The sequence below is a fragment of the Rosa chinensis genome, chromosome 7, assembly GCF_002994745.2.
Source record: "Rosa chinensis cultivar Old Blush chromosome 7, RchiOBHm-V2, whole genome shotgun sequence".
Classification (NCBI taxonomy): domain Eukaryota; kingdom Viridiplantae; phylum Streptophyta; class Magnoliopsida; order Rosales; family Rosaceae; genus Rosa; species Rosa chinensis.
Window position 1 is genome coordinate 58,214,893 of NC_037094.1, and position 13,975 is coordinate 58,228,867.

A 13,975-nucleotide genomic window follows, 5' to 3' on the forward strand; every position below is an offset into this window, starting at 1 on the left:
ATCTCAAACAAGTTGGGCTCTCTCTCTATCAGACCATTCCGTGACTAAAACCTAAGTTAAAATTCCCTCTGTTTTCTTTCCACATGAGCTCAGAGTGGGGGAAGAAAAAACTTTACCGTCAGCCTTCGCATGCAACTTTGACAATTCTGAATATATAGTATGAGGTTCGTCACTACCACCTTGACGTGATCCTCCTACGCATAATTTCTTGTCAAGGTCTTGATGTACCATGCCTTGATGAATTTCGTACTTGCGTGACTCTCATTTCAGAACTCCAGACCACCTCCTTACATAATTTATTGGTTTAGTGGATCCACTAAGGCATGACTTGCGCACTATGCACACCACTGCGCGCAGTACTTGAGTATCGAGATATGCATTCAAACTCACCTATATATAATTGATAAAGTGAACATTTGAGGCCGGTAACCAATTAATTCTGGCCATCTAAACCTACTACAACTCAAACCATCACTGATTTAATTAGGCATCTCAAGTACTCTAAAAATACTGATCTAAGTTCCGAAGACGTATAGTCAATTACTTGACCGTAAAGTTTTCACTCTCACTCCTGTCAAAAAAAAAAAAATAAGAAAAGGGATTTTCTATCGAATTTTTGTTGGTATATAAAGGATAAAGTATACGGAAAAAAAAAGGGCAAGTTCACGTTTCCTTTGGACATAATTTTCAATATTTGCATTGGATTGCATATTGTGTTCCGGTGCACGCTTCACGCTTGTAAGCAATTTGCAACCATTAGTGCTTTATCGGTTGGCGTATGTGATTCTCGATGTGACATGCATGTTGCAAGATCATATCCTTTCACCGTCATATATATTTGCTATCGAAGGTGTAACATATGGAACTACATTTTGATGTGGCCCAGAACAGATGCATATGCTTGCGCAGTTGGGCGGCCAACGTTGAATTGTCCCAAGTTTTCATCATTTGTTGAGTCTGATCAAACCTATGGGAACTTCATGAAAATTGAGCTTGAGCGAGATGTTACTTCTACTAGCATGACTTCCAATGCAGTCAAGCAAACTTAAGCTTGAAAATAAGCTCCCTTGAGTCCGTGACCTTTATCCTTTAAACAACAATCCAATATCAACATCCAAATCTCCTTTAAAAAAAAAACAAAAAAAATCCAGATCTTATTATAGAACATAGACAGAAGACTCCAAGTCACGGACATTTTTGGTTTCTTATTACAGACTCGTTCACACATATTTGAAGATGTTAGCAGATATTCCTATGTCTTTTGATCGAAAACTAATAATTGAAGAAGGATACAAAGAACTTCAGGCAGTATACATGAGTAAATGAAAACCACACGCAAAGGAAAAGTAAAGAAAGAACGCTTCTTTTAATCAACCCCTAACTTGAACCCAGCCATCTAGGGGTAGGGTAGGTAGGATATATTATATATAACAGATTAATGAAGAAGCAATATGCATATCTTTCATAAAATTCAGTTCTGCCTATAAACCCATATTGAGATTTCATAGGGAGTCTTCACACAATGTCGTCCCTGGGGGTGCAATTGCATATTCAGGATGATCATGTAAGTGATACTATAAGTTTTTCGTTTTGTTTAGTTCTTATTTTTTTTGTAATCTGTGTATGCATGGCTATATGCATATAAATTGTATATATGACATGTTTGTTAAGAAAACATGCGTATAAATCCTGCTAAAACCGATAAGTTTTACACAATTAATTAAATAAGTTAAATATTTAGAGAACTTCAATCAAATTTTCATAATTCCGGTCAATTCATCAAATAAGTTTTAAGAAGAAAGCAATATTATACATATTATCCACTACATGATCAAATGATTAAGAAAAAGAAAAGGAAAAAAAATTAATTAACTAGGAATACTATAGCATGTTTTACTAATTAACTAGTAATCGCTCATAGAAAGTTCATGTATTAGACTTTTGGAGAAAGAATGATGAGTTTTTGGTTTTGTACAACTTCTGAAAGAAATTTAGTTTTATTTGTAAATATCAATCACATATTGAAATTTTAGTGACTCACTTAAATTCTTTTATATACGAAAAAATGTGGTAGCTTTGGATTATTAATTTACGAATGGGTAGATATATTAACATGTTCAGCTAATGGATTGTTTTTTATTTACATTGGATTGAACTTTGAACTTGAGGTTAATATATGTTTATCACACAAAATTTAGTATACTCAACATCATGTTGATTTTAACAAGTAAGCATCTTGGTCATACATTTTGCATTAATTTTTCATTTTTCTTTCAATTAAATATTGTTTAGTCCCAAAACTTTTATTGAAAAAAAAAAAAACACTTCAGCGCATCTCTCTATAATTTCACATGTTTAATCATTGTAATCTTAATTTTAAACCAATACATTCATTCTGTTATTCTCCATCCAAAAACTTCGTTAAATTACTGACTTGGTAATTTTTTAATGCGAAAATGTTTATTATACCCTCACTTCTTCTTTCTTTTTTTTTCTTCTCTTTTTTCTTTTATTTTTCCCGTTTAGCTCTTCTTCCACCTTCAAGGGTATCTGCTTTTGGCTTCGGCCATTGTTCCTTGATAAATATACAATACCATGAATCAGATCAAACGCACGACAAAATCATAACACCAATGTATTAATAGACAATTCTAATCAAAGAAGATAAACTACCAGAGACCAAAAAGAATGGTTCTTTCCAAACATTTGAGCTAAACATAGTCCGCTACAACCCCAGATTAGATTTTGCAATAAAGAATGGTTCTTTCCAAACAACTCAGCAGATTAACAACAAATGGTATACAACCCAGAAAAAGTCTCACACAAAGAAACAAACTTTTTACAGAATTCATATAAATTCACACATCCAAGAACAGATCAAAACTCCAAGATACAAAACAGAACGTTGTAGAAAAAGCTGCGAGCTTCAGAATGAGGCAAAACCAGATCGAAAAGACTGACCTTGATTGCCGAAACCCACCACCAGATCTTAGAGGAATGTCGTCGCTAAACACAAGCTACTACAATCCCAACCAAATAAACCAACCCAGATAGCAGTTCAGCACAATTTGACCAAGATAAAGACTTGGCAGTTGGTACTTGGAACCTTTGGCTTCTCCCATACTCTGTCAGATTCACTCGCCGGTAGACCCGACGCTCAAGAACTTCACCCAGATTTCAGCCCAGACCTCCGACAACTGATCGGAGCCTTCTCCACAGTCACCACTTTACCAGTACTCTCTCCAGATACTTCTCCCTGATTCGACAAGCTGCTGCTTGCCTCCTCTCCAGACCATGTTCTTTCTTGAACAAGCTTTTGTCATTGGCCATGGCTAAACTTGCACTTCGACCTTCCTCTAAATTGACATGAAAAGCGAAAATCGATTAGGGTTTTGGGGATTGATAGGGAAAAGTGACAATCAAGAAGGAAATCTGGAGCGACTCGACGACCGGGACCGCGGACGACAGGCCGGAGTTGAGGAGTAGGCGGCAGAGGTGGTTCTTGTTCTCGGCGGAAATCTGGAGCCGGGGCCGGACTATCTCGTTTGGGTTAAGACTGTGTGTCCAAGAATCGAAGAACCAAATTATGTGAGAGTGTGGGTTGAGATTGAGAAATGTGGGCGGGAGGTGGTGGTTGGGAGAGAGAAGAGGTTGGTTTATTTATTTATTTATTTATTTTATTAGATAATGCTATAACTAGTTTTTTGTGAGTCGAACTCACAAACTTATACTTTTGAAGAAGAGACTATGTCATTAGACTAAATGATACTGGGCAAGATGTTGGAGGGTTTTGGAGACAAGTGGTAAGCATAATAAAATAAAATAAAATATAAAAAAAAATTAAAAAAAGAAGTGAAGGTATAATAGACATTTTGATGAGAAAAAATTACCACGTCAACAACTTAACAAGTTTCTAGATTGAAAGTAACTGAATGAACTTGTTGGTCTAAAATTGAGAGTACAAAGATTAAACATGTGAAATTAGAAAGATATGAACTAAAATAATTTTTAGTAAAAATTCATGGACTAAATAGTATTTAATTATTTTTCTTTTTATCAATGAATATTAGATGAGAAGGGGATTCAAACTTGAGGCATTTTCTACAAGGGAAAAGATCACAAATGATGTATGAACTCTAGGCATTTCTATACTTTGGTGTACCAACTTTCATAACTATTAGAATGGTGTATCAAGTTTGCTCAAATCTTTCATTTTGGTGTACGCCATTAAGTTTTCCGTTATCTTTCAGTTATCCTTACAAACAAAAACAAAACAGAAAGTCAAAAATTGACAAAGCTAAAGGAAAGATAACAGATTTTTTATTTTTTTTGTCAAAGATAACGGAAAATTTAACGACATACACCAAAATGAAAGATTTGAGCAAACTTGATACACCATTCTGATAGTTATGAAAGTTGGTACATCAAAATGTAGAAATGCCTAAAGTTCATATACCATATATGAAGATATCCCTTTCTACAAATACCAAAAGAACTATCAATACACTAACATGTTACATATACCAAATAACAAATATATTATATACACACAATGCTCTGCAGGTGATTATGGATAACGGCACACTCCAAGTTACATTATCAAATCCAGGTGGAATTGTTACTGGGATCCATTATAACGGCATTGACAATTTACTTGAAGTTCTCAATGAAGAGGATAATAGAGGGTACGTGCATGTGTAATTCACCTACTAGAAACTATTTACGGTTCATTTTCTTTTAATGATCATCCTACTATGCTTTTGAATTTTAAAGGTACTGGGACCTTGTTTGGAGTGAAACGGGAAGTATCGGAACAACCGGAACCTATGATCGGTACGAGACTACCAGCTAAACGGCCTAAACCCTAACATATGATGTGGAAGTTTCTATAATTCCACATGTGATCGAGATTTAACTTGCTTGTTTATCCATTAATTGCAGAATTATAGGAACAAAATTCACTGTTATAGTGAAAAGTGAAGAACAAGTAGAGATATCATTCACTAGAGAGTGGAATCACGAGGACAAGAATGTCCCGCTAAATATAGACAAAAGGTTTGATTAGGTGATGCCATAGATAATCTTTGTATACGTACTATACGATATGACAAAAGAACGATATATTTTTCAAATTTTCAGGTTTGTAATGCTTCGTAATTCGTCAGGCTTCTACTCGTACGCCATCTACGAGCACTTGAAAGAATGGCCTCCTTTCAACCTTCCCCAAACCAGGATTGTGTTCAAGCTCAGTAAAGAGAAGTGCGTATTTAGCCATTTTAACTCTATTATCTATATGATCAATTATTTACTGCTGTCATATATGATTGAACGTATAGGTTTCAGTACATGGCGATAGCTGATGACAGGCAAAGAAACATGCCCCTTCCTGACGACCGATTACCCGAACGATGCCAAATCCTAAATTCAGATTTCCCAGAAGCAGTCCTTCTTGTCAATCCTATAGAGCCACAATATACGGGAGAGGTAATATATACGCACGCGCACACACACACAAACTAACCCCATGTTAAGAGAAACGCTATCATTGCATTACAAAAGTCAATTACGTGTACCCATGAAAATTATTAATAATTTTCAATATAAATTCAAACCCACTGATTAGATAGATGTATATATACCACCTAGCTAGCACTACTAGCAAAACAAGAATTACCCACAGATTTTAATTTGTGTAATAAGACTTTTTCACACAAATTTCAGTACGTGATGACTTTTACCCATAGTACACACACAGATTGAGTTACCGTGTGGTTTGGAGGGGGTTAATACTCATCTCACACGGATTATTTTGTCCGTGTGAATATTAGATGTGGGCCCGACTACTTTCCATAAATATAAAATACCGTAATGGAATGGAGTCTGTGTGAACAACGACACGGATATCTGTGTAAAATACATAAACCCTATCCCAAACGGATTTCTATGTGAAAGAGTTATAGCTTTCAAAAAAAAATTTCTGCAAATTAATTATCAAATACATCTGCAACCAGTCAACCACTTTTTTTTTTCCTGAACATTTCAACAAAATAGAGCCAATCTATCCAACAACATATATCAAGCGCATAAAATCACAGCAGCAATTGCACCACAAAAAGAACGCCCAAATTCAGGAAATCCGAATCACATAGCCAACCCAACCCAACCCACAGGTCATGAACTACATAATAGATCAGATTCTTATAGACAATGAAAGATGACTAGTCAGAAATTCAGAATCAACCCAATTACCATGAGATGAAATGACAGGACCCGACCCAAGCTTCACCCCGAAACCTGGATACGAGCCTGTGGGGCCCACTTTAAGTGAAATCCTACCAAAAAATGGGCAGAACCTCCCCTAAAATAGGCTACCCAAAATTTCACAAAACCTGGACATGAATAGTAATAAGTTCCTACTCAGATACACATTCCAATATTTACATTCCACGTATATAAGTTACATTCAGGAAGTACGAAATCCACCCTAACTTCAATTATGGTTACAGATTCTCAAGCATTAACATTCTCCAAATTAAAAGGTTATCAGAGCAGTGCTACATAACTAAACCGATATCATACAAGGTAGGTTAAGTATTAACCTACGGTCAAAACGGAAGCACTGATTCCTATGCCTCGAGTTCCTGGACGCGATCTCGGCAAATCTGAAATCGGGGCATTTAAAACCGAAGGGCCCAGGGGAAAACATTTAAAATCAGTTAGACTGGGTGGACAAAACTGAAACAAGTTATGAAACAAGTTATGAAACAATTAATTGAATGCTTCCCCATTTTCTTGTTAACAAAAACCGACATGTAGCGAGATTTACAAAAATGTTTCCAACTCAATCCTTTTATATCCTTCTTAAGAAGACTCGTTCGATGATTAGAGAGGACTGCTGTCTAGTCATCTCATGTCATCTGGAGGGGACTGCCGCCCAGATGACGCATCGGAGGGGACTACAGACCGGATTTAGGAGGCAGTGGTTAGAAAGGACTGCTAACTAACCACAGGTAGTTAGAGGGGACTGCCGACTAACTAACTCATGTCATCTGGAGGGGACTGCCGACCAGATGACTCACCGGAGGGGACTGCCGACCGGCTGGAGGGGACTGCCGACTAGACTATTACCTAGAGGGGACTGCCGACTAGGTAATGTACGCATGCGCCGAAACTAGCCTCCTTGTCAACTCCTTTCTTTAAATTCTTTTCTTTTCACAAAAACCACATTTACTCAAATAATAATCCATTATAAATTTAATACATGCATTATTTAAATTAAATAAAAGTCCACTCACAGGTGAATCTCGCAGCTAATCCTGCTACCTGCCCGTATCCTCCTCGCTCGAGGGATCAATACGTCCTGTAGCAAATGGACAGGATATAATTAACCATAATAAGTCAATAATCTCAAAATCAAAACTCATTCCCTCTGGAATTAATATTCGTTACTCAAAAATTCTTATAAAAAAAATCCCACACTTCAATTTGAAATTAAAATTCTCGAATTCGAATTTTTCTTAACAACTTCCACATCCTCAATTAATCTTTAACCTTCACAAGGATAGTTCAATAACTTAGCCAATTTAATTCAATTACTTAACCAAAACTAACCACCAAATATACAATGATTTCCTTTCCGAACTTCCAAATTCTTCCTTAATTTTTTCCTTTTCAATTCACAATTCCATCCAATTTCTCCACCAACAATTAGTCATCAAGGTTATAAATACATTTTCTTCCAAATTTCCAATTTCTCTTTTGATATTCTATAATCCATTCTACTTCTCCAACCTCCCAACGATTTCAACTCAAAATAAGCACAAACAGTGACAAACAAGGGCTCCCAACAATAAGTATAATTAACAGCTAAAATAAAGCATTTCTAATGAATTGATGGGGCCTCTAAACGCCACCAACGGGCCTCCACTCCAACATCCAAAACCGGCCACCAAATCTCACCTACACAATCTCCACAACTAGCCCAACAAAATATATACTTGCAACAACCACCACTTCTAAGCAGAAAATACTGGAATTTCACTCCAAAATCAAGAAATCGGATGGTTATTGTTCATCATCAATCGTTCATCATCAATCTCACCTCCTCCGGCCAAATCAAACTGCAACAAGGTTGGAAATATGTTTAACACTTCTCAAAGAACCAAAATCACAAGGATTTCCGGCCGGAGACCATATGAAATTGAAAACCCAGTCGAAAATTCCCAAACCCCGATCGGTATTTCTCCAAAATTTTTCTCAAATCAAGGCCACCTAATGCAAATCGCTTACCTGAGATGAAAGAGGAGGAAGAGAGGAAGCTTGCCGACCGGTGAGACGACCTGGGGTGGCTTGACGGCGACGGATTTGCCCGATTGTCTTCTCAGGTCATTGTGCGTGCGAAAAGGAAAGGGGGAGAAGAAGAAGATCGTGCTTTCCCCATTTTTCTTGTTATGTCACTTTCTCTCTCTTCCCAAAATAGAAACCACTTAAATAAAACCCACTAAGTATAGTAACTCCTATTTTAGGTCATAACTTTCCCGTCAAAATTCCCATTTACACAAACTACGTGTCCACGAACTCGATTTTCCGTAAACTACGACATTCTCGAGGAAATTCCCAACTTAACAGAAAAAATAAAAAGTCAACTCCTCGGTCAAAACCGATAAATGTAACTAGTAAAAATTTTAAGGTACGGGGCATTACATGAAACTACTTCTAGCCTCCCAGTAATTACTGATTACATCTAAACCCAATTGTAAAAGTTAACCCTCTAGTAAATGTACTTCAAGCCCAAGCCATGCTTGCCGCGAACGCAGCATAAGGATCTTGAATGAAATTCATGGATTTGCAAAAGCATTACCATAAGGATCCATGAACCAAAGATATGAAAAAATTATAAAGACAGTAAACTTGAATGAAATTAAATGAGCTGCAAAACCAAGGAGAGAGAAACAAGAATATTATTGAATGAAATTAACTAACCATAAAATCAACATGCGAAAGAAAAGGAATCCAGATTTCACGAACCTTTTCACAATGAACACATCTAAAGCAATCCACCACAAACAACTGGAACCAAGAAGCACAAAAAGAAAAATATTCAAGATCCAATAACAAATTGAACAGAGTAATAGGATAAGATCTAAAAACATACCTGGAATTGATCTACTTTTTCTTAAATCCGAGATCGAATCTGGGTTCGAAGATATCAATGAGAGGAAGAAAATCATGCGAGATGATGGGTGAAGAAAATCCTGAGATTGAAAAATAAATTTCCAAGTTTAGGATTTTGGACTTGGGTCTCTGAGAGGATAAGTGAAAGTATAGGATTGGGAATGGATAGGAGAGAGTAGAAGATGAAGGATTTGATGAGATTGGGAGCGCGGCGGGGGAGGTATAAGCAATGTAATCACTGAAATCCGTGTGAGATACATTCAAAATTCTCATAAATATCTGCGTGTCGATAGCTACCTGAAAGAACATCGCATCAATTTTGAATTTTTTACACAGAATTTCGTATGTAGCTTCTTTTTGACATGGATGTCTGTAACATTAAGTAGAATAGTCACGGAAATCCGTGTGAAATACATTTACATTTGCTACAGATGTCTGTGTGTATTTATCTCAGTAACTTAATAGCTAGCTGTCGTGTTAATTGTCATTTGATTAATTACACGGAAATCTGTATCTAGTTCCTCTTTTCACATAGAATTCTATAGCTGATTTTTCTTTTCACATGGATATCCGTGTCTTAATTTCACACAGATATTCGTGTATTGCTCATCTCACACAGAAATCTGTATCAAAAAGTTATTGTAAAGGAAATTCGTCCCTCCATAATTCACATATCATAAAAAATTAATGATTTCTAAATAAACTAATTTGTAAAGCGTACAGAAATCAGTGTGAATTGATATTCACACAGATAACCGTGTGAAAATGTTTTTGTTTACACACAGACATCTGTTACTGGTGTTAACTCACACAGATTTCCGTTGATATTGTTATTGTTTAAATTATTGTGGGCCCAATTATGATCATTTCACACTGTTATCTATTAGTATTTATGTTTCGCACGGATATCTGTAGCTTTTAAATACAGTAAATCCGTGTATGTTATTATTTTGCTAGTAGTGTAGGATTAGCATTCATGTATTTTCACCGAATTAAAACATTTCTTTTTCGGATTTATCTATATTATGGTGACCTAAATATCTTATATGTGTTAAAGATTTAAAGGCAATGTCCCATAAGTTTAAAATTTCAGGTGTAAGAAATGAGAAAGAAATATGCATTTCCACACACATAGTAGCCACCCGCTTGTTTCGTGTTAGATTCCTAAAAACAAACAAAAATATAATGAACTTTCAGGTGGATGACAAGTACCAATACTCATGCGAGAACCAAAATTTGCGGGTTCACGGTTGGACATGCATGGACCCTCATGTAGGGTTTTGGCAGATAACGCCTAGTGATGAGTTCCGATCCGGCGGACCTCTTAAACAGAACCTCACATCCCACGTCGGTCCTATTTGTCTTGCAGTAAGTTGAATGAACTTTATACATTAACAATATTTTAATTTAGGGTAATGAAGCTCTTGACAGTACTTCTGAAACAAGCAACTATATATCAATTGCATGCTTCTTTTAGAAGCGCTTCGATAAGTGATCCAAGGTTTCATAAGTACTAAATTTTTTATCGAATTCTTTGTGCTTCTCATAAAGAGTTCTGATATATAATCATACAATCAAGTATGCTTATTCAAGAATCTTGAATCAATTAAGATGCCTTCAATATTAATGTTGATATGATACTACTATATAATTCAGATGTTTCTGAGTGCTCACTATTCAGGAGAGGATCTTGTGCTGAAACTTAAACCAGATGAGCCATGGAAGAAAGTTTTCGGCCCTGTTTTTATCTATCTTAATTCTGCATCTGATGCAAAAGATTCATCACCACTCTGGGAAGATGCAAAGAAACAGGTTTTTATTTCATAATTTCTTCTCAATTATTATTAGGAGGATAAATTTGAAAACAGAGAATCAACAAGCTAGTTTCAAAAATATGGTACTTTTCTTTTAGTCCACATTTTCATTCTTAAGGTTAAGTGCGTGTTTTCGACACTTCAGATGATGACAGAAGTAAAAAGCTGGCCTTATGAGTTTCCAGCTTCCACTGATTTTCCAACGTCAAAGCAACGGGGTAATGTTAGTGGTAGAATACGTGTTGGAGATAGGTACTAATTTAACTCGGTCATTCTTTCTCTGCTTCTTTTCCTGTTAATCTTGTTGGCGGTTATATCTAATCTAATTAAGCACTAACATGTTGTTAAATTAGCTTATTAATAAAGTTGAGCAAATATAACGAAGTAGTTTATATATTTCGATTTCTGATCAAGTTAGTTGAAAATCTTACGTAAAAGGTAATGGTTGTTTAGCTTTGTTAGCGACGATCACATTCTCGGCCATGGTGCTTATGTTGGATTGGCACCACCTGGAGATGTTGGATCATGGCAAAGAGATTGCAAGGTAAATTTATTTTTAAACAGAATACTTTAAACAACATGAAGGGGCACATGCCTTATTAATCTTATAGTTCGGTATTGGCTTACTTAATTATCGCCTTATTAATTACTTTTTATATAATTAAATTAATTTTGACATGCATGCGAGATTGAGATATGTAATTACGTACCCTCTTTACCCTGACTTTTTCCACCCTACAATTAGTAATCCAAATAATATATATAATTTAACTCATTGTGTTAGTATTCTATCAAAGAATTTAAGATAGATTAATCTCTTCCAATATTTCCTGCTATTTAAATCTCCTACAGCGCGCTGAGGTTAGTATATATTTTGGTATCACTATCACATCAAAATAGTTTATACATGCTTAGGCTTGTTTAATCACAAAGTTACTGTTAATTGGAAACTCGATCTGCTACATTTCTTCATGTCTATAAATGTTGCCAATGTGACCAAGAGAAATGAGACATATTTAGGGTATACCAAATAAAAAAGTTTTGATTTATCCATTGCACGAGTTGCTGGATCATTAATTTAGTGTCACTAAGGTTTGCCTTGTTAATTTGTTCTTTATTGTACACCAATTTTGGAGTTGCTAGCTTCTTGTTTAAAATAGCTTCTTTATACCTTCTTTATTCTCTGAAGACATCCACACTAGCTAATTACCTTCTAAGTCAATTTTCTATGCAAGCTTGACAATTTTATATTTTACTTGCTAGCAGGGTTACCAGTTCTGGACTAGGGCAGATGAGAATGGCTATTACTCTATCAAAGATATACGCGAGGGGAACTATAATCTCTACGCGTGGGTTCCTGGGTTTATCGGAGATTACCGCTATGGTTTAACCATTGACCTAACTCCAGGTCTACTTCTCTCGTGTTCTTTTTTTTTCTTTCTGAAATTTGATGAATTTACGTAGAACTAAATTAAAACTGATCGACATCATCCCTACATGCACATGCATGGAGCAGGTTGTGATATTGACCTTGGTAGTCTTGTATATGAGCCTCCAAGGGATGGACCAACATTGTGGGAAATTGGTTACCCGGATCGCTCTGCTGCTGGATTCTATGTTCCCGATCCTAATCCAAAGTATATCAATAAACTTTATGTAAACCATCCTGACAGGTGAAGCTCGAACTTTGTTATATTTGAGCAGTCCATGAAACTTTAATCTAGTCACACCAATCTAACTTCCATCAACTTTTTTCTGTATGTCTGAAGTTTTGTGTCCTGACATATTTTGTTACACTTGAAGGTTTAGGCAGTGGGGGTTATGGGAAAGATATGCCGAGTTATATCCTAATGAGGATTTAGTTTACACTATTGGAACTAGTGACTATACTAAAGATTGGTTCTTTGCTCAAGTTACCAGGTTAAGTTCTTCCTATATATATTCTCAAAGCTAATGTCTAAATAGAATTTGGTAATCCCATTGATAAACTATGGAAAAACTCATAGCCTTACCTTCAAGTTGTTGGGTAACAGGAAGAACGATGATGGCACATATCAAGGGACTACATGGAAAATCAAGTTTCAGCTTGACAATGTCAGTCAGACCAAAATCTACAAACTTCGATTGGCCCTTGCTACTGCAAATATTGCAGAATTACAGGTCAGTAACGCTAGAGCGACTATATTTTTAGATCCACTTACGTACATTAGCTAACAACATGGAGTGCGGTGGAGATATACACATGCTAAAGCTCTGATCTGAGGTTCCTTTTTTTTTTTTCCAAATGAAGATTCGCATAAATGATTCCAAAGCAGACCCTCCTCTGTTTACGACCGGTGTGATCGGACACGACAACACAATTTGCAGACATGGAATTCATGGTCTCTACCGGCTGTATACAATAGACGTACCCGGCACACTGCTTGTGAAAGGTGACAATACAGTGTTTCTAACGCAAGCATTGAGCACCAGCCCTTTCGTGGGGATCATGTATGACTATATTCGTTTAGAAGCCCCATCATCTTCAACTTCCGCCTAATATATATATATATATATATATATATATATATATATATATATATATATATCTACATACTTGTGTTTCTCAAAGAACAAAACTTTTAAGCATAGTGTACCATAAGTTGTTGACTTCGTTTGTAAATGAAGTGAAAACAGCAGCAATATGTGTTTACTTTGTTTATTTCTGAAAAGATTTGTTGGTTCACAATTCGCAATTATATTTTATCGTAGCACTGTAAGTCTATATATCAAATGTGTGATGCGAAGTAACAGATCCAGGAAATTAATGTTTTTTAGATACTAATTAATCCTAGAGGATGGTAATAATGAACTGGAAACATAAAAATTCCACGCCACAAATAATTAAGAAAGGATGCATGTTGTCTAATATATATATATATATATAGGGCTTCCACTAAGGGATCCCTTTTTTTGGTCTTTTATAGGGATAGACATTAGACCAACTT

The 13,975-nt window shown here is 35.8% G+C and overlaps 1 protein-coding gene and 2 long non-coding RNA genes across 3 annotated transcripts; 1 reads left to right on the forward strand and 2 right to left on the reverse strand.

Annotated features, from left to right (window-relative positions):
* The first annotated feature begins 1,409 nt into the window (after positions 1-1,409).
* LOC112177229 (probable rhamnogalacturonate lyase B) lies at positions 1,410-13,680 on the forward strand. Its single transcript, XM_024315512.2, has 16 exons — positions 1,410-1,564; positions 4,564-4,685; positions 4,774-4,833; positions 4,942-5,055; positions 5,140-5,259; positions 5,337-5,484; positions 10,372-10,542; positions 10,831-10,986; positions 11,134-11,240; positions 11,442-11,532; positions 12,255-12,396; positions 12,505-12,661; positions 12,792-12,908; positions 13,022-13,148; positions 13,279-13,534; positions 13,577-13,680. Exons 1-15 carry the CDS (start codon positions 1,523-1,525, stop codon positions 13,525-13,527), a joined length of 1,923 nt encoding a protein of 640 aa, XP_024171280.1. The 5' UTR covers positions 1,410-1,522; the 3' UTR covers positions 13,528-13,534; positions 13,577-13,680.
* On the reverse strand, positions 2,475-3,664 carry LOC121050471. Its single transcript, XR_005803089.1, has 2 exons — positions 2,962-3,664; positions 2,475-2,575 (listed from the first exon to the last, which is right to left on the reverse strand). It is a non-coding gene; the product is annotated as an uncharacterized LOC121050471 (long non-coding RNA).
* Positions 6,419-9,616, reverse strand: LOC121050470. Its single transcript, XR_005803088.1, has 3 exons — positions 8,290-9,616; positions 7,296-7,360; positions 6,419-6,662 (listed from the first exon to the last, which is right to left on the reverse strand). It is a non-coding gene; the product is annotated as an uncharacterized LOC121050470 (long non-coding RNA).
* Positions 13,681-13,975: the final 295 nt, after the last annotated feature.

Coding starts and splice junctions, on each gene's coding strand:
- LOC112177229 (XM_024315512.2), top strand. CDS start 1,523: ATGTCGTCCCTGGGGGTGCAATTGCATATTCAGGATGATCAT. Junction 4,686..4,773: donor AATGAAGAGGATAATAGAGG/GTACGTGCATGT, acceptor TGAATTTTAAAG/GTACTGGGACCTTGTTTGGA. Junction 12,909..13,021: donor TTCTTTGCTCAAGTTACCAG/GTTAAGTTCTTC, acceptor GTTGGGTAACAG/GAAGAACGATGATGGCACAT.